A 22,058-nucleotide genomic window follows, 5' to 3' on the forward strand; every position below is an offset into this window, starting at 1 on the left:
GATCGAAACCAGTTACAAAGACGTGCGTTATGCGAGAACACGTTTTGGAAATGGATCATGACGATTCTCACCATTTTGGATCCTTTGTGGGACATATTTCTTTGCGTCTATCTGTTCCAGTGGTACAGGGAAGGAAATATTTCCCAGGGGAAATTTGAAACTTTCACTGCACTTTGGATCCATTTGCTTACCTTACTTATTTCGGTTATTTTCTTGTTACTTTATGTGGCAAACTAGAAAAGGGAATTTCAGTTTGCACCATTCTTCCAGTAGCTGGCGGAAACCTGAGACAGACGGGATTGTACTGTTACACATTAATGTTTGCAAACACGTGTAGCGTACCTGCTATACATCTTAACATTAGTTTACTAAAAGAGACACCTTTAAATCTCATAGAAACAAATGAGTGTTTTGTGTTAGTTACTGTTGTTGCCTTCTTTATCTGTAGACAGCAAAAACGGGGAGAATACAGTTGACGGATTTCACATGTAATCATCTAAACCTGGCGTTCTATTTTTTCGAGAGGTTTGAATATCCGTCTACCCAAGTTAAGGATCAAACCTCCAAAATTCCTCTAAAGGATATGCCTTTCTGAATATCCAAAGTCGCCTGGCGTAAAGGCTTCGATGTCTCCAAGGAATATTCTCATCTGATATCTTCAGACTGCCTGGACAGTCAATCTTAAGGAAAAAAAATTGTTCGCTCAGCTAGCACAGGGTTGTTCCGTTCTCGTCGCGTTTAAAGTCCGATTCCTACCCCGCCATCACACACACGTACGGTTACGATTTTGTTATTTATGCATTCGTTCCACGCTGCAGTACGTCAACCATTGCTGCATGAAAAGGTCATCTAGTGGACAACTGTTATATCTATAGCGTGAAACAAAGCAAGAGTGGCGGGGAGAGGTCTAGACTAGCTTGGTGTCTTCGTGTTTGCTTTGCGTTTGCTTCTATTCCGCTAGTTCGTGGAGTTTATGAAATCTCGCCAGAAGAGCAGTTGTAATTTACACTAAGGGACAGATTATTATCCATTCCGTCTCTACCGGTATCCGACTTTCTCCGCTGTAAGTGCGATTCGAAAAATAAGTCAATCTTTGTTTCCGTACAAACTTTCTTTCTCATGCTTCATCATTTTACCCAACTTTTCGTGATATCGGTACCGACGCAGTTTGCCATCGTGTTGCCATGTTTGGAGTGCAGATGATTGCTGGCGTATTGCTGGCGTCTGTTGACGTCATGCAGTGGCAGAAATGCTGACAGGTAGAATGATCCGGATTACCATTATTCCCATATCCTGGTGGTAGGGACGTGTAGTGAATGTAGAAGTGTTTGATTTTCGCTCGTTAAAGACGGGCTTGGGGTCCACATGAAACTTTTTCTGCTCCGGTATCCAGGAAATTAGTATGCTTGTTTCACTTAGTATTATCACATTTTTGCTTCTCGTCCAATGAGTCAATGGGTAGCATCACAATGTTAATGTGTTCAGTTTCTGTTTGTAGTAAAACCTCCTGCGGAGTACATTTTAACAGGTAGCTCTGCACTGTGTAGTCAAACAGTCATCTTACACGGTACAATGCTACAGATTATCTGGCTCAATGCACAGCGCCGCATCAAATAAGAACATCCATTTTTTTTTGGAGTCAGAAATTACTTCATTTCGTTATGGTGGAAGATCTTTCGTAAGCTTCCAGAAACTTCAAATTCGAGCAGAAGCTTCAAAGGGATTTGACGCATAACAAAGCTACGCATGGGACATTTTCCAGCTCACTTCAGTGCTGCTGGACTAATGTATAGCTTCCACCTTCAAAGTAGTTTCGAGCAAATAGCTTTCAGACGGCCTGTCGTTTTTACTACTAACTCCATGAGTGCCCTTGTTTGATCTGCATATGCACCTTGAAATGGATGGCTGCACAGTATGGACCGAAGACTGACTCTCTCGCAGTGTGTGTGTGTGTGTCAGTTTGAAGTTGTTAAGCTTTGATGGGCGGATGGAACACTACGGCTCCGGATGGAATTTGAGCCCTGGTCCTGCCGTGTGAAGACCGGTGCCGCTGTTGCAACTGCCACAAATAAAGAAGAAATACTAAACAGGAAGAATTTCGACGCATAATTACAAAACTGCACGCATATCGAGATTGAACAGTTACGTGTTCGCTTCGCTTCGGTTCGCTTATTAAGATAGTGAGCATGAGAGGAAGCAACACTCAATAATAGTAAAGGATTGCAAATGAATTACTTCTATAAGGTAATGCATAAGCAAATAAAACATCTCTCGCCCCATTATAAAGTGCATTGTTTTTCGCGCCTTGTAAGTCTAGTCTTGTGGAGAATACCATAAAAAAAAGAAAAGGATTAGTTTAGTTCCCTTCCACTGAGTGAAAGTAAAATTCTGAAAAAATCTCCATAAAATAATGGTTCTGGAAACAAAACGCAAACCCAACGGGAATTGCTTAAAACCCATGCTACACAAACCTTGACTACCAGCAAATGGTGGTAAGAGAAAAATAAACCAAACTCTGTTTACGAAAGACAATGACGGCTATGCCAGAGGTGGTACTTTTTCTATATCTGTTCGTAGGACCCTGTACCAGGCGTTTTGTGGGCGTCATCACCAACTTTTTGCTTAATCGTTGAATGTGTGCGTGTTATTTAATAAAGGCAAACATTTTGTTGTTGTTAGTCATCCTTTGGATTTCAGCTGTTGAGCTAGTTTTGTTTTTGTTGTGATGCAAATATGGTAGCTATCGCCCAACTAATGTTTGGCAACCATTTGCCGTGGGATTAGTTGCCGTCAGTATAGCCCTCCGAAATACAAATATATTATTTATACTTAAGTATGACGGCTGGATTTAATATTGTTATGTTAATTTTGTTATATTCAACGGACCGCGTTAGGCTCTCACGAAGCGGGGCAGCAAAAATAAAAGTGCAAAATACATGAATTTCAACGCGGACGTAATAAATTAGCATAGAGTAGGCCGCACACCGTGAATACAGTTTAAAAACTTGGCGCGTGGCATGCCCGGCTGCTGGCAATCACAGGCGACGTTGAATTTAGGGATGAAAAAAAGGATCAGAAGTGCCAAATCGGGTTCGGCGATCCTCTTTTAACGTATACGTCAAAACAACCAGGTAGACGCAATCTATACAAACCTGAAAGAAGTCTTCGAATCGCCGTGAGTCCTATCTGATGAAACGCACATACCGTGTAAGGCTGAGCAATAAACTGTTCGAAACCATCTCTTACACCTCAGGGGTCCCACAGGAGAGTAATTTGGGTCCTCTTCTGTTCCTGCTCTATGTGAACGATGTAGCTATTCTACTAGGTATTACGGTTTGCTGATGATGTGAAACTATACGCTGCAGTAAATGATGCATACGACTGTCGACGATTGGAACATGTACTGAGACTATTAGTTCTTGGTATTCTCGTAATATGCTGTCTCTGTGTGTTGCTAAAGGTCGTATAATTTCATTCGCTAAAACTAGAGACACTGACATTTTTGAATACAAAATTGGGAACCAGTCTTGAGTGACTTGGGTATCCTACTTGATAGCCGGCTTAGTTTTAGACCTCAAATAGAATCAGGGATCTTCCGAGCAAACCAAATTTCAGATCTTCTTCTTCTGGGTTTGCTCAGGATTGAGCACGTCGAGTCGACATGGCCAGGTCGCAAATCCGTTTCCAGGAAACTTGATCTTGGGATGTAGTCCTCCATACACGGCTGCATCCGATCTCCGACAGGTTAGAATCCATTTGATCCAGCCAACGAGCATGCTGTGCTCCTCTACGCCTCGTGTCGAACGGGTTGCTGACGAGCACCTTCTTGGATGGGCATGAGTCCGGCATCCTCATCACGTATCAAGGTACGGTAAATCGTACAGTTGGAGTCTTCTAGATCGCAGGAGTTTGTGGAGTCGTAGGCACGATTCCCCTGAACAATGCGCCTTTGACCTTCGCTGCCTACGTTGTTGTCCGAAGTTACGATCGTATCAAGGTAGCAGAACTCCTCTACCACCCTGAGGTATTTTGTCTTCGTCGCATTGATGCTCAATCCGATTCTATTGGCCTCGCGTTTCAGTCGGGTATACGCCTCGCACACCGCAGCAGTTGTCCGTCCGATGATGTCGTTGTCATCCGCGAAGCCAAGGAATTGGAGAGAACGGGTTAAAGTTTTAGATCTAATACAACGTATAGTAAGAAAATTTCACGAACCTTCGACCATTAAAACTCTTTATTACTCCATGGTTTGATCTGTGATTGAATTAGGTTCCTCCCTTGGAGGAACGGTGACACTCGTGCATCTTATGAAGCTAGGTGTTTGTTGTTAGGTGTCCAACCATTGTCAGTTCGACGTAAAATGTCTTAGACAACTCGATTGATGCTCCTAACTTATTTAGCTCGATTCCATTTTCGGCACCAACAAGAGACTCTCAGACCACGATAGGTATTACCTGTTTCGCGTTATCGGAACTCTACGATTTTAATGTATGAAAGTTCGCGTTTCGTGACCGTTTGCGTATTCATAGAAACTAAGATCATTTTAAGAAATTCATGTCGACTGATGTCCGATAAGTGGCCTGAAATAAAGTGCTCAATAATAACAATGAGGGTAGCTCAATGCATCAGGATCGAAGGCGGGATTGAGTTTGCATCTATATTGTGTATATCTATCTGCATCTCTATTTGCATCTCATCAGTGACGTCCGGTAAGAAAGACATAACGTAGTTTGAGGCAAAAAAAACTGCATATGAGGTGTTGCCATAGTATCCTTTGTAGTTGATGGAGCTTGAAACATCTGCGGACATTTCAACATTTCGTCTTGCGTTGACGAACTTCCAAAGAACGTCACTGCACGAACGCGAACCTATGCAACAGGCAAAGGTTTTTATTATAGCGTCGATAAACAGAGTGCACCGCATTATACTTGCGTCTTAAAGTGGAACATATACGCCCCCGATATCGTCGGGAAGAAGCTGCCTTAGCTGTTTTGAGCCTACGCAGGGTCCTATCACACCATGGAGAAATAGGCCTCTATTCAGAACCTGTGGCCGACAATGTGGCGATCATTTACGATCGGTGATAGATAAGGACTCTCTTGTCGCTGTGCAGAGACGCTCTTGTCGCTAGCAAAGCGAGCAGAGACGGGGATTGGATCAAGAGCTACTCACCTTTTCATTGCGGTGGCTAAAGTGATATCAGCGCCAGTAACTCATTCTGTAGGAACAGGCATTGTATCGCGCTTGAACCGTAATTAAGCTAATAATTATATAGCTTAAAGAGAACCATAATAAGACTTCTGCTGTTAATTCATCACATCGTATGAAATGAGGTGTAAACCATACGGCTTACGTTCTTATATTCTCGTGATTTTTCAAAGTAAATCGATGTTGAAGATTGTAGATGAAAAAAAAAAATTCAGCTCAAGTAAGAAGAAGGGATAATAACCACCGTTTTAAATGCCAAATGTACTAGAAAAAAGCATTATCCCGTTTCATCGATTGCCGCAGCAAAACCGGCAAACGTGCAAGGCGAATGAACTGACAAATATCGACTATGGGCAGTATTGGCGCTAACAAGCATAATGAAATTCTGCCAGAGTGTGCACTGTTTGCAATCTTTGATTTATTTTATTTGCTTGCTTTGATTGCTATTGATTCGTATAGACGAGGAGCCACAAAGCGTCAGAATTAAAACGATTTTAACACACACACATACACACACACACACACACACACACCCACACAAGGAACATGAATAAAATGTGAAATAAATATTAAAAAGGATTCCCCTTGGCCAGCCCGTTTGAAGCCCGGTACCGCTGCCGCCTTTAACATAATGTTATCTGCTTGAAAAAACACAAATATTCACATAATTGGGCATATATTTTTGTGAATAGTCTAACTGCTGCCGCTGCCAAATAGGAAATGACTAAATTAGAACACTTAAGTAAATTCAGCACGAGCGCAGCATCTTCATACAGAGTTGTGTGCGGCTCGAAAATTGTCCACCTCCTCATCGATAACTCCGTCGACGCGGAATCTGTGGTGCGATATAGCCTGGGTGAGTATTTTATACTCTCCCATCGCTTTGGCTCGTCGTCGCTTATTTTGAAACTCATATAAATTTTTCCATGCCATGCCTTCTGGCAGATTGCGACCCTTGGACACAATGATTGCAGCACACTCCGTGCAAGTATTTATGCGCGACTTGTTTGGCAAATTTGATATAAATATTCATGGCTGCTACCCCGTGACATCGTACACATTATAGTTCGAGGACAGAGTGTATCTGGGAGGTATCTTTCTTTGCAATAAAATAATGGTCGCTTTGCACAGGTGTGGGTGTAACTTGTTCTTGGTTTAACGACCTCTAAGGTCATGCCGGCCATCGAAATGGTTTACTAGACTTGTCGATACCACGAAGTTGGTTAGTCAGTCCTCACTACGGGGGGACGGTCCGGATGGGGTTTGAACCCCGGTCCTGCCGTGTGAAGCCGCTGTCGCCTACACCAACGGGCAGCAACTGCGTGGGCCGGTGTTTGCGATTCAGTAAGTCATCAGAAAGTAGTCCTCCGGAGCCTACAAACATCACGTGTTCTAACTTAGGTGCAGAAAAATTGCATCCAAGAAAAACTTTTCATGAGAATATTGTATGAGATGGTCGAACAGATCGAAAATACGAGTGTGAGATGAGGTGCAAAGTAATCGCGAAGTAAACAAGCAGTTGATCCTTTTTAATTTATTTTCCTAATTTTCTAGTCTCAACATATCCTTCCTAAACGTAGAGACTAGAAGGTTTGAAGAATATTATGGGGTTTCAAAATCTTTTTGACGCTGCTCAAAAACGTCATATTTGAAAGAAAAATTATATTCAACTCATTCATCGTCTCATTGCTACCGTTCTGGCCTAAAGTTTTGACCGAACTGACCAGGTGTTGACGCCGTGCAAAATATGATTGAAAGATGTACATGTATGTCAGGATGTTAAATATCATGTCTGCCCAACCGTTTGCTTCCAGGAGCAAAATCCAGCTGAAAAAAACAACCATATTCATGTTTTTGTGGCTATGAGTATGCAAGCAGGATTACAAGAATTGTTGTGAATATGTTGGTTCAGCTCAGATTTTGTATAGATATTAGTATAAGTGTAAGATTGTACAGAATAGTTGTAAAATAAAAATTGTAATTAACTTTAAGGTAAACCTCAACCAGACAATAAGTGGAAGAGCATGCTTATCGGATGCAGGATTTGATGTCCGTAGAAAAGCGTTTTATAACTTTTTTTTTCTGGTGATACATGTACTAATGGGAATACCTTATACAACCCAATGCTTACCTTCGAAGCATTTGGTTGATTCGGATATTTCTTTACGAGTCTCCAGTCGCAGTAATTCTGTGAAAGGAATCTGTTGCTAGGGGATGTACATAAACTACGTAACGCTAGGGGGGGGGGGGGGGGGGGTTAGTTTAAAACACCCTAGCATTACGATTTGTTACACAAGAGGGAGGAGGGGGTCCACTTTGTGTTACGTAGCAGAATGTTATATGCAACAACATTTAGGGACACGCTTCTTTTATATCCTCCTTCCTTTCGATTGCTTCAAAATTGTAATATTAGGCCCGATTATCTCTTGCAAACGGAGAAGTCTCAAAGTCAATAAAAATGGAAAATAAATTTGCATTATGAAACCGTTCTTGTGACAAACAAGTTTCGTTAAGCATTTTTTTTTGTTAAATCTTCAAAATCAATTTGTCAAAGTGATGAAACCAACAAAAAACAAAACCAAAAGTGTAAACAACTCTTCTTGTTGAGAAGACATTTTGTGTTGTAGCTGATAGTAAGGATATTAAAATGATTTTTTATAAATCATATGAGCGATGATAGCAGTAATGATTATGAAAGAACAGAAGATCTTACTAAACAACGCTGGCTGCGTCGTAGTACGTTCGATCCTTTGGAACTTAGTAATCAAGCGTGAGTTTATCCTGTGACATTTTTGTGTAAAACCTTTTTGATAAGTTCTTGAAGTTTGCTCTTTTCAGATTTAAGATAAAATTTTCGTGTATCGAAGGAAATTTTCCTCGATATTCTTGATGAGATTGAGCCAAAGTTTTCGCCTGTAAGGGCAAAAGGACTCCCACCAAAAGAAATGTTGGCTGCTACGCTGCGGTTTATTGCGGATGGGAGTTACCACAATAGAACCGGAAAAGATTTCAATACAGCAATTGCTCAACCAACTTTCTCCGTGGCATTTATCAAGTGTTTACAAATTTTGGAAGAAACGTTTTCGCCCAAATACATTTAATTAGGAATGAAACCAAATGAGCAGCAAGATGCACGAAAATCCCGATTTTAGCGTTACGTAATTTATGGTCCGCGCCTAATGTAGTTATACTTGATGATTATGTGATCCATGTTACGTTTCGGCAATGCTCAGTATAAGCATTTACATTCTAATGTAAATGCAAAACCGTTCAAACGCCAACACCAATATGGCCATCTCGTTCTAGCTGTAACAAATCAGCATCAACGCTCACGAAAATTGATGAAAAGGGGTCTAGAGAATTTAAAACAAGCAACGAAAAGACAAAAAAAGAAATCGCAGGAATATTTCGGTGGGTATGTCGTCAGGGGTAATTCATGTCGGTTAAAGACACACCGTGAAGCTTTGCTTTAGCACCAACAATTCCTTCAGTAATTTCATCACTTTAGGAAGGTTCATCTAGCATGGGAAATATATTCTGCTGGGAGTGCTATGAGGTAGACACAAGCAAACAGTGTTGCAAAAGATTAGCGAAACAATATGTAAATTTATGTTGTTCTGTTTGTTTGTTTTCAGCTGGAGTTTCATCTTTACTGAAATCTCTTCGAAGCATTAGCTTATACGTGCGAGTGATTTGAATTCCTTTAGCTTAAGGAGTAACAAGTATTCTGAATGTTTAGGGCGAAAACGAATAAAAAAAAAACACACACACACACACACACAAACTGTGGTTCGATATATTCCACTTCTTCTGTTTCTCTTTATCCTGCAGTTGCAACAGGGGAGAAAGAGCTAAAAGAATTATTTATCTTTTTGTTTGGACTCTTACAAACAGATCGATGTGTAAGATTAATCACAACCTGTTTTGTCGGGTAGATGTCGTAAATTTTTGTTATAATTTATGGAAAATGATTCATGACTGTGCAGTTTTGAACCTCCTAGTAATAGTTCAAATCTTGCATTGCGTGTGCGTCCCTGGTTTTTCCATTTTAAAAGAACAAAAATTGCTAATAAAAATGCCAAATCATGCTCATCAAAGTGCTTTCGAATCTGCGGCAATAGGTAAAAAAAATTGACGGATGAATGTGAGCATAACTTAATATATTTATACACCTTAAACGATTGCTTCAACGAAATATGCAATTGATGTAGTAGCAATGATGGAGTTTGAAGAAACAAATAAGAAGATTGTAGCACGCTTACCCTTATACCACCCCGACACGTTGCTGGAAAAGTTTTCCGACTCGATGCGGAACTCCGAGTGTGGCGCATACAAAGCAGGCCTTCTGCCACCGCTGAGCTGCAGTGAAGCTTCCCTTCCCTGACCACGCCCTCCCACTCCCCACCCCACTGCTCTCTCCCGCTCAACCCGAGCATGTTTGATGACGCCATAAGGGCGAAGCCCAATAATAATGAACCAAAATTATTCATCACCATAAATAATTCTGCCACGCGACGTCCAAAGTGAGTTGTTTGTCGAGACTAAGGGTCTGCGGTAGTGCGATCATCCCGCGTGCATTATTCAACCTGCATCATCTTTACCCACCCGTTCCACCTGGAGTAAGCGCCACAATGCTCTGGTGGTGAAGGAGGCGCCTGGTGGTCTTTCATTCAAATGGAGGCGCCTGGTGGTACATGCATCAATGGCTTGCGTCGCGTTTTCGGAACCGCGATGACTCGATAATAAAGCAATCGAGAGCAACACAGAGGGAGAGAGAAAAATATGCATGGGTAGATGGAGAGAGAGAGAGAGAGAGAGAGAGGGAGAGAAAGAGAGAGGTAAAGAAAGGAGTATTTTGAAAAGAGACTGTTAGCTGTTGTCGCGTTGGTCTAAGCGTTTTGCTTCTTACATTTTTATATTGATATTTCTTACACGGCATGGGAAAGACAGAAATCAATTCGTGGCCGATTGCGAGTCAATGATTGGTAAACAATCGTCGGACGTTTGCCGACCGTTTATGAAAAGTTATGTTAATGCGATTTGTTTCGTAAGCTCGCTTCGTATTTCTGTTTGATGTAGGAATAGCTGGCAGATGAACACGGTACAGAGTGACTAGTTTGAAGTAACAGTTGACAATTTTTTGGACATGGTTGAATAAATAAATAAGCCGTCAATCGAGTTCAATAGACAAGGCAGTAAAAGTGTTAGTTATTATTTAATGGATAGCTAAAGATATGTAATGCACCTCACATCAGAGTCTAGCATAATCTTTTCTTTAACCGTTCATTAAACATTTGAGGCTGGCTGTTCTTATTATCATTTATTCAAATGTTTAATGATTATTTTCGATAAATTTTTAACCCTGAACAATTGGCACATTAATATTCAAGACCACTTCTTAAACATATCATTATTCAGCTCCTTGCGGCTAAAATACCGCACTTGAAATGTATACCGACATCGTCCGTTTTACCCTCGGGTTGTCCTGTAAGCTGGAATTGACAAGCTGTTGAAATTAATCATTATTTACGAAACTAATTACCCTAATCAATACAAGCAAAACAAACTCGTAGGAAGAAGGAAGCCAGCTAAAGTTTGTTTTCCATCACGACACCGATTTGGGTTATGCCCGCGCTAAGGATAAATCACCCTCATCGTCAGCGCAGCTGGATCACTTCCACGATTGTGAAAACCTTCCGGCTATGAAATTTTTGAGGGTGAAAAAGCTTCGTGCAAATCTGGCAGCAGAAAGAGTCGTACACATTTGCTATCGATTCGAAACCACATTGTCGCGCGCAAAAGTGGGTGCGCCGGTGACCGGCGAGCCGAGGTTTAACCAATTCGTCTCAAGTTTATTTACATAATAATGAGTGTCGCTGAAAGTTGAATAAACAACGCTATCAGCTATTTTACCTAGGTGCACGCTACAGCAGCTTGCCGCATCGCTTAAGAGGATCTCTCATCGGAGCTGAGAATACCCGAGTGAAGCAAACGCTCGGTGTATTGCTTCTTTGCGAAAACCGTACAAACACATGCACCGTTTACTACGCCTGGAGATTTTATGCGGAAGTAAGGCATGAATTCTCGGCTATCTGGCAAACAATATCTATTTAAATGGCCTAAAACAAAGAAGGACGGATGATGGTAACGGAAGTGATTTAAATTTTGATAAAACAAAGACGATATGCAGTTTAAACTTGCAGTGAATTTTGCAACTATTGTGCAGAAAATCTTTCACTTTTATTCGTGTAAGAGACGGGAAGGAAAATAACTGCGACTGCGGTACTGCACCTCCCTCCCTTTTTTCTTCTATGACATTAGCACGCGACGGTCTACGGCTGCCTACTTTACTGCCGGTGATGAAAATTCGCATCCCTCGAAACGCTTACATTCGCGATGGTCAGTTGTCTGGGGACTGGGTTGACTAATTATCGCGTGTAATGAAGTCGTTGTCCGGGCTACGCTGGTGCAATACGATCTCAAAATCGATGAAGCGCATCGTTGAGGTTAACACTTGCCTGTACGCGATCGTAAATAATAAGCGTTCGGTCTTTGGCTACGCCGGGTTTTGCAGCTTTCGTTTGACTGAGGGAATCAGCCCACGTTTCTTCGCGAGTCGAATCATTCGTTATTGATTGAAAGATGATGAATTTGAATTGGGGCGGTCCGGTGAAACGGCGACAGCGGCGCCGGTATTTACTCGGCAGGGCCGGGGCTCAAGTCGCATCAGGACCGTTCCACCGTAGTGAGGACTGGCTATCCAACTACGAGGCAATCAGCAAGTCTAGTAGGCCATCTGACGGCCGGCGTGACCTAGTAGGTCGTCTGATTCCATTTGATTATCCAGGCATATAATAGTTTGGATTCTGCAGAAGCGGATGAAGCGGAGATATTCGGAGGTCCTAGACATTCGTTTAACTTGGGGACCAAACTTGGGACTAACTGACACAAGTTTGAGTACGAGGCTCCTAACGCGGGCCCCCTCATAGCAGACAGCTCTCTGGGTCCTAGGTGGTCCCACTTCGTATGATTTTCGTATGACAAAAGTAATTTAAACCAAGAATCAAAGCCAAGCGAAAATCCCAGTCATCCCAGTGTGCAACTTTAACCAGTGCCCGAATTGACGTTGTACGCAATCAAATTGAACAACCAAAAACGTAAAATAAAAGGTATATTCAAAAATTTCCATAGATTCGTTTGTTCATTAGCGAAAAGCGTCAAAACTCCAAACGCTTTCTCACTTCTTTGGTCATCGTGCTGGAACCTTAGCCATGAGAAAACCCGCTGCAAAATAATTGTAATAAAACTCAACACACGTTTTGGGGGGAAAAAAGAACCCCAAACAAGTAGCTATAAAGTAAAAATAAACGGTTTCGACACATTCAGTGTGCTCAGTTTTATTTTATTTGTTTTGATTTTCTTATTTCATTTCTCCAACGCTGTTGGTTTGCACGTGTTTTTTTCTTCTTCTGTCAACTGCGTAAATTTTTACACGCGCTTCTCGATAAAAAGTATGTGAATGCTGCCGTGTAGATGAGTGCATGGTATGTGTATTTGCTTTATCATTGCCTAGTAAAGTTTGCTTTACTTTTTGTTTTACTTTCACTTGCGATCTGCCGCTGCTCATTGCCTGTTTTCATCATTCATTTCCTTTTTTTTTCATCTTTGTGTGTCTGTATGTTTGCTTCATTTCCCTTTATAAGGGCTGTGTGGCTGTGTACTAGTGTGTGTTCGGTTACGTTGTTTATGAATTTCCTCTCTCGACAGTAAACTTCAATATTTACAAATCCTTATTCTACACTAAGTTTAATTTTTTGCGCGTCTTTTTTTTATCCATTTTCCCTCACCTTTTCCCCTTGTATCTGGCCACCGAAGCATAGATACTAGTGGTGGGGAAATTTAACTTTTGCCGGAACGGAACCATTTGCTTTTTTTCCGAAAAGGATCTGAAAGAACCTGTTAGGTTCCTTTGAATCTACTTTTGCGGGGAAATAAACAGTACAACAATGGTAAAGTGTCTACCGTGCTGTAGTAGTCATGTAAGGTTTTTTGACTACACAGCAATACGATCGAGCAAAAATTGCTGTTTAGTGAAAAGGAAGCTTATAGTACTGCCGGTTATCTAATGGGCGATTCAAATTCCAATAAAATTAATCGTTAAAATTTTGGTGTCGTTCGAAACGTTGGCTTCGTGCTAGAAGGATTCAGTTCTTGGACAGGAAACAGGACAGGAAAAAAAAGAAGTGAGAATAGCTGTTTAACGAATGTAATAGATACAAAAACTCTACTATGTGATTTTTATTATGAACCTATGTTCGATCGTTCCATGGAAGGAACGGAACGGTGCGTTTGGAACGAAATTTTCCATCACCAATAGATGCGCATCATGTATCAATTATCTGGTGTTTAGTCATTCTCAAAGAATACAACAATTGTCTTTACAAAATATATATTTTTCAGCTTACTGCTCATACCTTACCTAACAACTGGTTGTTTTGATCGATTAGAACTTCCTTTTTTTTTTACAGAACACATATCATATTTGATAGCGTTCGTGAAACATGAAATTAGGCGCATGATTTTGTTCGCTTACTCAATTCCATTCCACAATCGTAGCACTGAATTGCAGTACGAACGAGTCGTGAAGATTCTTTGAACGTGTTTGAAATGTTACAGTAATTATTATATACAGATCCCATCAATATGTTCAATCAGTTTGCACATTAGGCTAGCCATAGAAGCTTGGTTTTGGGGGGAAAATATATCGACATATGGTAAGGTGTAGTACATTCGCTTGTACATCTGAAACATCTGCATACTGATGTTGTCAACATTATCTCGGGTTTGAGAAGTTTTGCCATAAATGTTGCTTGGTTTTTGTTTAAACACCAGCTATAGTAGGTAGTTATTAGTGTATCAATTGTCGTATGATTGCTACTGCTAAGCTGAAACCGAAGCTCGTAGTATGCTCTTCAGGGTCGGTTGTCAAGAAGGAAACGTAGGTCCTGCTCGTTGTACCATCGCATAGCTGCGATACCAATTGTTGAGAAAAGTAGGAGAGATTGAGCTGCAAAAAAATAACAACAATTAGAACAAAGAGAGAAACCGAGCGTGCCCGGGATAAGGCATAACAAAAAACTAGGAATAAATGTCTTGAGAAATTTGTACAAAATCAGCTCGAGAAGAGCTGAGAATACGGCACCGAGCCGTAATACTTAAATTTAAAAACATAGCGTCGAGAGAATCTATGGTAAAGGGTATCTCTAAGAGAGTATTGATGAGAATTCATAAATAACGTCATATATTTTTTTAAGGAAAAACCCCGACCGTATCCCCGCAAACATGACAAACCATCCTCTGCTATTGGTAAATTAAGTCAAAGAAAGACAAAAATGGCGGGACGAGTCCTCATGTAAAGATAAGGATGAAATACGATGCGATACGACAATAAGATTTTGATGGTAACTTCCAAGGTTAGGATCATTAATTTACTGCTCAATGTTTTAGGTCCGTTTTGGTCAACATTCATCGGTATCTCAAAATAAGGCTACTTACCAGCTGCCAGATTGACTTTAAGATCAAGTCCCGGGATGATATTGCTTCTGCCAGTTGCTCGACTATGGCCTCCGAACCCAAACAACGACGAACGATGGCTGCGCAACCCGACCACCGCATTTGCCTCACGGCCAATCGACGGTGCAGCATCGACCGAGGCCATGCACTTGATATAGATAACGTTGTCTAGCTCACGTTGCACCAGCCTGTCCACTGGCACACGCATTTCCAGCGTGCGGTAACGCAGGTAAAACCCATCGCTTTCGAGCGTGGTTTCCTGCTGCTGCTGTAGGTACTCCATCGGAACCTGCAAATGACATCGTTGTTGTAAAAAAAGGGATAAAAAACACACACACATCGAAAAAGATCTCGCACGAGGGAGTGTCTTCAGGAGTGCTGCTAATTATGCTGCCACTACACTGCGGTACGGGTCGGATTGCGGTTTGCTGCCAATCGGAAGTCAGATAAAATCAATGCCTCTTGTCTTTGTCAACCACAACATACGGGTGTGCAACCCGTAACTGGAACTAGGCTTTGGTTTTGCGGTTATCGCTGGAGTTTGCATAAGAAATAGCACCCCTCATATGCTGCTGCAGTTATTTATGCCAGAATCATGCCGTTGCCATAGAAGAAGTTATACTAACTTCATGACGATATATTAACGATAAAACATATCTTTATGCTTTTTATTATAGCTTCTCACACTGCAATGTCAAACTGCTAGTTATCCTAAACTCTATTCTCTTCCCTTTTTAGATGTGCGACCGTCTAAGGTCACGCTGGCCATCTAATGGCTCACTCTACTTGCTGATTACCGCGTAGTTGGAAAGTAAGTTCTCATTACAGGGGAACGGTCCGGATAGGATTTGATACCTGGTTTTATCGCATGAAAATTAAAGTCGCTGTCGCCTTGCCACGGCCGCTTCTAGAATTCGGAATGAAGTCGGTATTAATGACGATGCCAATCAGGATGTCGAAGTTTGGTGACAAATAATCGGATCGTTATAGGGGCAGCCCGGTAGTGTAGGCGACAGCGGAGCCGGTCTTCAAACGCCAGGACCGGGGTTCAAATCCCATCCGGACCGTCCCCGCGTAGTGTTGTGAGGACTTGACTATCCAACTACGTGGTATCAGCAAATCTAGTAAGCCATCTGATGGCCTTTAGAGGTCGGGTTAAGCCAAGAAGAAAAAGAAAAATTGGATCGTTATATTATCATGTGTAGGCTCTCGAACAGTTTCAAACACTTTCCGGATGGCATTTTTCCTGGGTGTAGCATTAAAAAGGTCATATTTAATTTATGATACACGCCTTTATACGCCAGCATCAACACTATGATCATTTATCTAACGAATCGACTTTAAAACTAACTAACACATCCATTACGGAAATCAGTCAATATAGGCCGATACTCATACACCCCTTGTATCAGAAAATTGCCTAACCTCATTGAACCACCGTAGATGTTGAAATGCAGCTACTTACTGTGCGTCCATTGATGAACCACAGCAGACGGGTGGCGAGTGTTGAACGATCCGAGGTACAGTTTGCGGCGATGTGCTCGTTTGGCAGGTAGCTGGCACTGAGTCCGCTAATGGTGGGATCGTCCTGGGGCAGCACCTCAACCGTCATGTTGCGCGTCCCGTTTGCGAGCTTGAACTCGGGTGCGTCACCCGATATTTCGCACCGATACTCGCCGCTCGTGCGACGCTGCAGCTCGGTCAGCCGGATCGAGCATAGATACTGATTGCAGATAGTAGGCCGGTCGTTTGCGACGACGATGCCTTCTACCGGGTAGGTTGTCACTTTTGGAAACAACATTGGCGCATACCTGAAGAAGAGGTAAATTTAATCGTAAAGAATAACATGATTATTACAAGAAAACGTTTAACCGGGTTCGGTGTTAGACCGTTCGTTTGTTGAAACAACAGGGCTGCCATTATATTCCATCCTAACGCAGAACTAACTTTTTAATTATGGGTCACAAAAAATCTACTGCGAAATCATGTACGGCTCTTCTATTTTATAAGAAAAGTTAAATTTTGGGTGGTTTTTTTTTGTTTCTATAATCAAGTGTTACGATTTGTCGCTGTGTTACCAAACTTTTAGAAATATTAAGTGAAAAACAGTCTATAGTAGTGCAAACAGTATGTCCTTGTCTGTCCTTGCATGGAGCATCCTGCATCCTCATCTCGGCAGAAGTATACTTCGCTTCCTCCAAATGAAACGGTTCAATAAGAACCACGCTATTGCGTTCATTACTGTTCCTTGCTTCTTTTCGTTGTCGTTGGCCAGCTGATACTAGTCGATCGATGGTAAAACATACAATGAAAGTATGGGAAAGATCAATACCAAAGGCTGCCCGGAGTGATGAGCCCAAATATCATTCATCGCACAGTCGCTTCAACATGGAAGCCAGGTAGGCAGTCGTCACGAAAAGCATCATTTGGTTGTTTTTCAAAGTATGATGTATTGAATCAGGCATTTCGTATTGCAAAAGAAGGTCGGGAGAAGCATAAACAAACAAGGACCCCAAAAAACCAAGCCAATATTCGCCTGCAATCTGGCACGGTTCGTGAAACGAACCTCATGCTGATGATCTATCCTTGTTACCTCTATTCAATTTTTTTCCACAATAAGCGTAAATTGTCTAGTTGCTGCATCAGCGCAGTCGCTGCAAATTGGACCAACAGCGTCGGGATACATTCGGGAGTGTCCCATCTCTCTACAACATTAGTGTGCATTATGTCCTTGCGATGAGTTTTTTTGTTGTTGCTGCCATCACGCCCTTCCTTATGTCCACTCATCTAATAGTTTGCCTGTGAACACACCGTTCGTATACTATCTTAAACATTCAACGCATCAAAGTAGTGTGTAAAACTGAATACGCAGCAAATAGCTTCCTGGGCCTAGGATATTGTCGTCAGCAAGAGAAAGTTCCCAGCTACGATTGCGTACCTGTAAAACTCCTTATTGCCTTTGTACCATTTAACGGAGTTTAATTGGTGAGTACCCAGATCATAGCTACAGGATAGTGTTACCGTATCACGATAGTCGACCACTTCCGGAACGTTCATGTTTGTCAATCGCAGCGCTAGTGCCCGGTGCCATTCTGCAAATAGAGGTAGATTGTCGAACAATGTTAGGGCTGCTACCTATGCTAAGATTTTTCGATGCACTGGGTACGGTAATGCACACGGAACGAATGCAACGGCAACGGGTGAAGAAAGTTTCAAGGGAAGAAGGTGGTGGTGGCTGCCAAATGAAAGTTAAACATTTGCACGATGAATTAAAATACCCGCTCGCAAACATTTTCCCGGCCGGATAGATGATGAGCAGGGAAAGACGGAAAATGTACGATAGTGCAGAGAATGCGCGGTCGGATGTATACAAAACGCCATCACTGCAGCAAAGTTATTTTGAGCTTCAGATGAAACAATCACTGCAAACAGTGTGACCATTGTTGAGTACATCTCAGGGCCTGGTTGCTGAAGGTCTGGCACCCGAATGGGGAAAATCAGTTGGTAGACAACAAATGGAGATTTACATTAGCGAAACCATAACGAAAACAAAAACATAGCAATGACCATAACAACACAGCTCTATTATAGTTTTGGTCACTGGGGGGAATGAAGACGAAATATATTAAAAATGGCAATTAGTGTGTGATGATTTACAACGGCTGAAATTTGTGTTCATAATTTTCTTTTTTTGCTGGTCTAACGACACTAATCTCGCTGGTTCCTGGTGGCCGAGACGATAGCTGCGCCGAACTTCACTCGGCAGGACCGGGGATCGAATCCCATTCTGACTGTGTTCCTTTATTAAAGCTTTTTTCTATTGATTATCCATCTTCGGGGCATTGGTAAAATCAAGTCATGTCTGAACTAGCAGCGGATTATGAAAACCAAGAATGAAAAGAAGAATGTGTGATTGGCCTTGGGGTATATATGAGGTATGCTTTTAGTACGAAAAAAATGGGCTACCATTTCTTATCCCCACCTTATCAATGGTTCGCCCCCTGTTTGCCTTCTCAATTACTATTTACGCTTTGTGCACCTATTCATCCTCAGTTTTAATAAAGCTTTAAATTTTAATGCTCACCAATAGAAAATGAGCAACAAAAAGGGAATAAATGTGCGTTGAAATGGCTCAACGCAGAGCTAAATGCAGTATTCGGATTGACTCTGTCTAGTCTAATACGCTACGTGAACGGCTGAACGCATTTAGGGCATGCAATCAATATTAGCAATGTATCGGGATGCCTTTGAGGTTGTGCAGAGTGGGTGCTTCGATTCGAAACTAGAAACGGTAAAGAAAGGGCAGAAGGGGAAAAGCCAAAAACGACACAAAAAAGTGCATCTATTGATTACGACCGTGCGCTTCAAAGAAAGAGATGAAAGTGCTGACAACCATTGAGTTTAACTCCCAAAGAGTGCAGCTGTAAAAAAACGAGAGAAAAAAAACGGGTAAATAATAACGCAAGCATGATGATCCTGGTTCTAAAAAGCATGTGCGCTTAGCTATCAGGATACATGAATGATGATGATGACGGCGGTGAACTTCATAATCGAAAATAGAAAAGCAAAAGCGGCAGTACGCCGGAGCAGGTGCCGTACACATTATTACTGTTATTGCTGCACACTGTATTGCTTTTAGTTGTCGTCGTCATAATCGGCATCCCTTTGTTGGGTACATTTTTTATCTATATTATGATACGCACTTAAATGAGAACAGGAAGGTGAGAGGGCATGTTCATTGTCGCTGATGAAATTGTTGTGACTCGCCAAAGAGAATGTAAAATGAACAGAAGTAGAACGCAAAGCCATCCTGTGTGGATGGAATTTATTTATCTGGAACGATTCTAGTGATACAATTATGATTGTCTTATGCTGTACTCAAAATCCTTTTATTAGTCCAGGTGACAACTACCGTCCGGAGTGAGGTAAACGTTCCTGGTAAAATTCATGTACGATTGCCACGTACAATCCCTATACATTGAATGATTGAAGAACGCATCTTGTATTGGATACGCGACTTTATGATGTACTTAGGAACCAGGGTACTAAGGTCCTTGGTACTTGCTCGGGGCTTTGTTACGAGGAGAACGGGACCCCTTATACGTCCCGTTTTGCCAACCGTCAAACCTGGCACTACAGCTCGCACTCTACCCGCCCCTCTATAGATCACGCCGGTCGTCGAATGGCTCACTAAACTTAATGATACCACTCAGTCCGGTGTTGGTGTTGGATACTGAAGCCTCAGACTCATCAGATTCTCAGTGCCGAGTGAAGACTGGCGCATCCATCACCTTGTATGCTTAGTACTGTCACTCCTCTTCTGTCCATTTTTTAGAAATTTACAGTGAAGAACAGATAGCCTCATAGCAATATGGGCAGGCTGTCACTCACGGATAAAAAAAGAAACAAATAGCCTCATTCATAAATTTGAAATAAGATATACACCTTCACACACACACACACACACACACACAGCTGTAGGAAACCATATTAGTCACACCTGTTCTAGGAAAGAATTCGTATTATTTCCTAAAACGGGTAGGACGGTTTGCAGCGGATGGTAAGGTGGAACCGGAATCAGCATAGCTAGAAGGTTTTACAGTATCCTGCTCAATCTTTCATTCTTCACGATATGATCCCGGAAATTGCCCTCACCATGTCTCGTTTGCCAAACGTCGAACCTAATTATGATCTGTTTTTCTTCCATTTCGTGCCACTGTCTGAGGAAGGCTCCGCCACGGATCTACGCTTCACACTACCAACTTTATCCGCTTTACTGTACTGCTAAAAACCCGTTTTAACTGGAGTGCTGTAGGAAACACGCAGTCAGTGGAATGGTTGAATTGAGCACGGAAATAGAATACGGAAATTGAGGTTATGAGATTGCGTTTGTTTCATGTATGTTGCACAGCAGACTGTGTAGCAAGTTGTGTACCTCCTGCTCGGTTGGGATTTCTTTCGTTTGCACTTTCACATGCCGGTTTGAATATCTACACCAAAAAAAAAAAAATGTCTCTTCGAAACGGTGAGAATTCGTAAATATACTGGTGATACTAGGAATACAGAGGGGTGAGGGGGAGGTGGGGTGAAGGGGAGGGGGAGAAATTTACGGAATGCCATGGAAAGGATGATGTTTGCAAGCTGCCATGAGAACAATCCGTGCATGAGCATTACTCAATTTGAAAGCCCGCGTCGTATCTCTTGTCTTCGTTGTGATTCTTCATGCAAACCGAGCGAGTTTTTATCCCGTTGCGGGTAAGTGAAGCTCTTCGCTCGTTTAGTGTTTCATAACATTTGCAAGCCTTAACTATGCTAAAACTGCTGTGTGCTAGCGAATGGCGCCGATGGGCTTCGAACCAAAAAAAACATATTCCAAGTGAAAGCGATGTTCACAATAATTGCTCCCCTATTACACTTTAGTATTCGTAGTTGATGTTTTTTTTTGTGTGTGTGCTGTTTCTCGTTCATTTTTATTTGTCTTTTGTTTAACAATCGAACTTTTGGTCACATACATTTAATTGAGCCACTTTCAGGGCACGAACGTTTTGCAGTTTGAAGTGATGAGACAACTGTGTTGGCGTGTTAAAAATTCGAACAAAAATCTACTTTCTGCTTTGAATTGCAGAGCTGAGGAACAAAATGAACGTTCGTAACAGAGGATAGATGACGACCGACGCCGTAATATTCTAACCACAAAATAGACGAGCTGTCACCTATGTCTTCGTTTAGTTTGTGTTGTGTACGCACAGAAGCAAGTACATATATAATTATGTTATTTAACTATGGTTAGAGTTCTATTGCAATATACTAAGCTAGCATCGTATTATAATTTTTGAAACGAACGTAAGCTTAAATGGGAAAATCATGTTTATAGGGTGGAAGGTGTCGCAGTTTCTACCTCGTATGAATACTGCAGAATGCGCAAACTAATGAGCACCCCTAGTGTCAGATTTTAATTGCTTCCATTAAAGAATATGGAAGATACTAGTTCACTGTGTGTGGCGTCGCCCTCCGTGAGAATTTCAGGATCCATGATGGCGATAAATTAACTCTCAGGTGTGTTTCGTACAAAGCTCTATTTACAGCGATCCTCAGTCTTAATCACCGCGCTCAATTACAGTTACGTGGCGTTGAATCCATTGCTACGCTCGATAATTGTTTGCCGTCACCATAGTAGATACATTTTTGGGAGATTGCAATTTATAGCAGCATGCAGATTGCTTTTCGTCTAATTCTTCGGCTCACTCATTCATCAGCTGAAAACTTTACCATGCTAG

The 22,058-nt window shown here is 41.8% G+C and overlaps 1 protein-coding gene across 1 annotated transcript in view; it reads right to left on the reverse strand.

Moving 5' to 3' along the window:
* Positions 1 to 416: 416 nt before the first annotated feature.
* Positions 417 to 22,058, reverse strand: part of LOC126563843 (uncharacterized) — a 42,911-nt gene continuing 21,269 nt past the window's right edge. The window contains exons 2-5 of the mRNA XM_050220622.1: positions 17,720 to 17,873; positions 16,247 to 16,592; positions 14,764 to 15,070; positions 417 to 442 (exon numbers count right to left, since the gene is read on the reverse strand). Coding sequence (XP_050076579.1) covers positions 417 to 442; positions 14,764 to 15,070; positions 16,247 to 16,592; positions 17,720 to 17,873 — 833 coding nt within the window. The remainder of the gene's footprint in view (positions 443 to 14,763; positions 15,071 to 16,246; positions 16,593 to 17,719; positions 17,874 to 22,058) is intronic.

The sequence above is a fragment of the Anopheles maculipalpis genome, chromosome X (assembly GCF_943734695.1).
Source record: "Anopheles maculipalpis chromosome X, idAnoMacuDA_375_x, whole genome shotgun sequence".
In the NCBI taxonomy this organism is placed as follows: domain Eukaryota; kingdom Metazoa; phylum Arthropoda; class Insecta; order Diptera; family Culicidae; genus Anopheles; species Anopheles maculipalpis.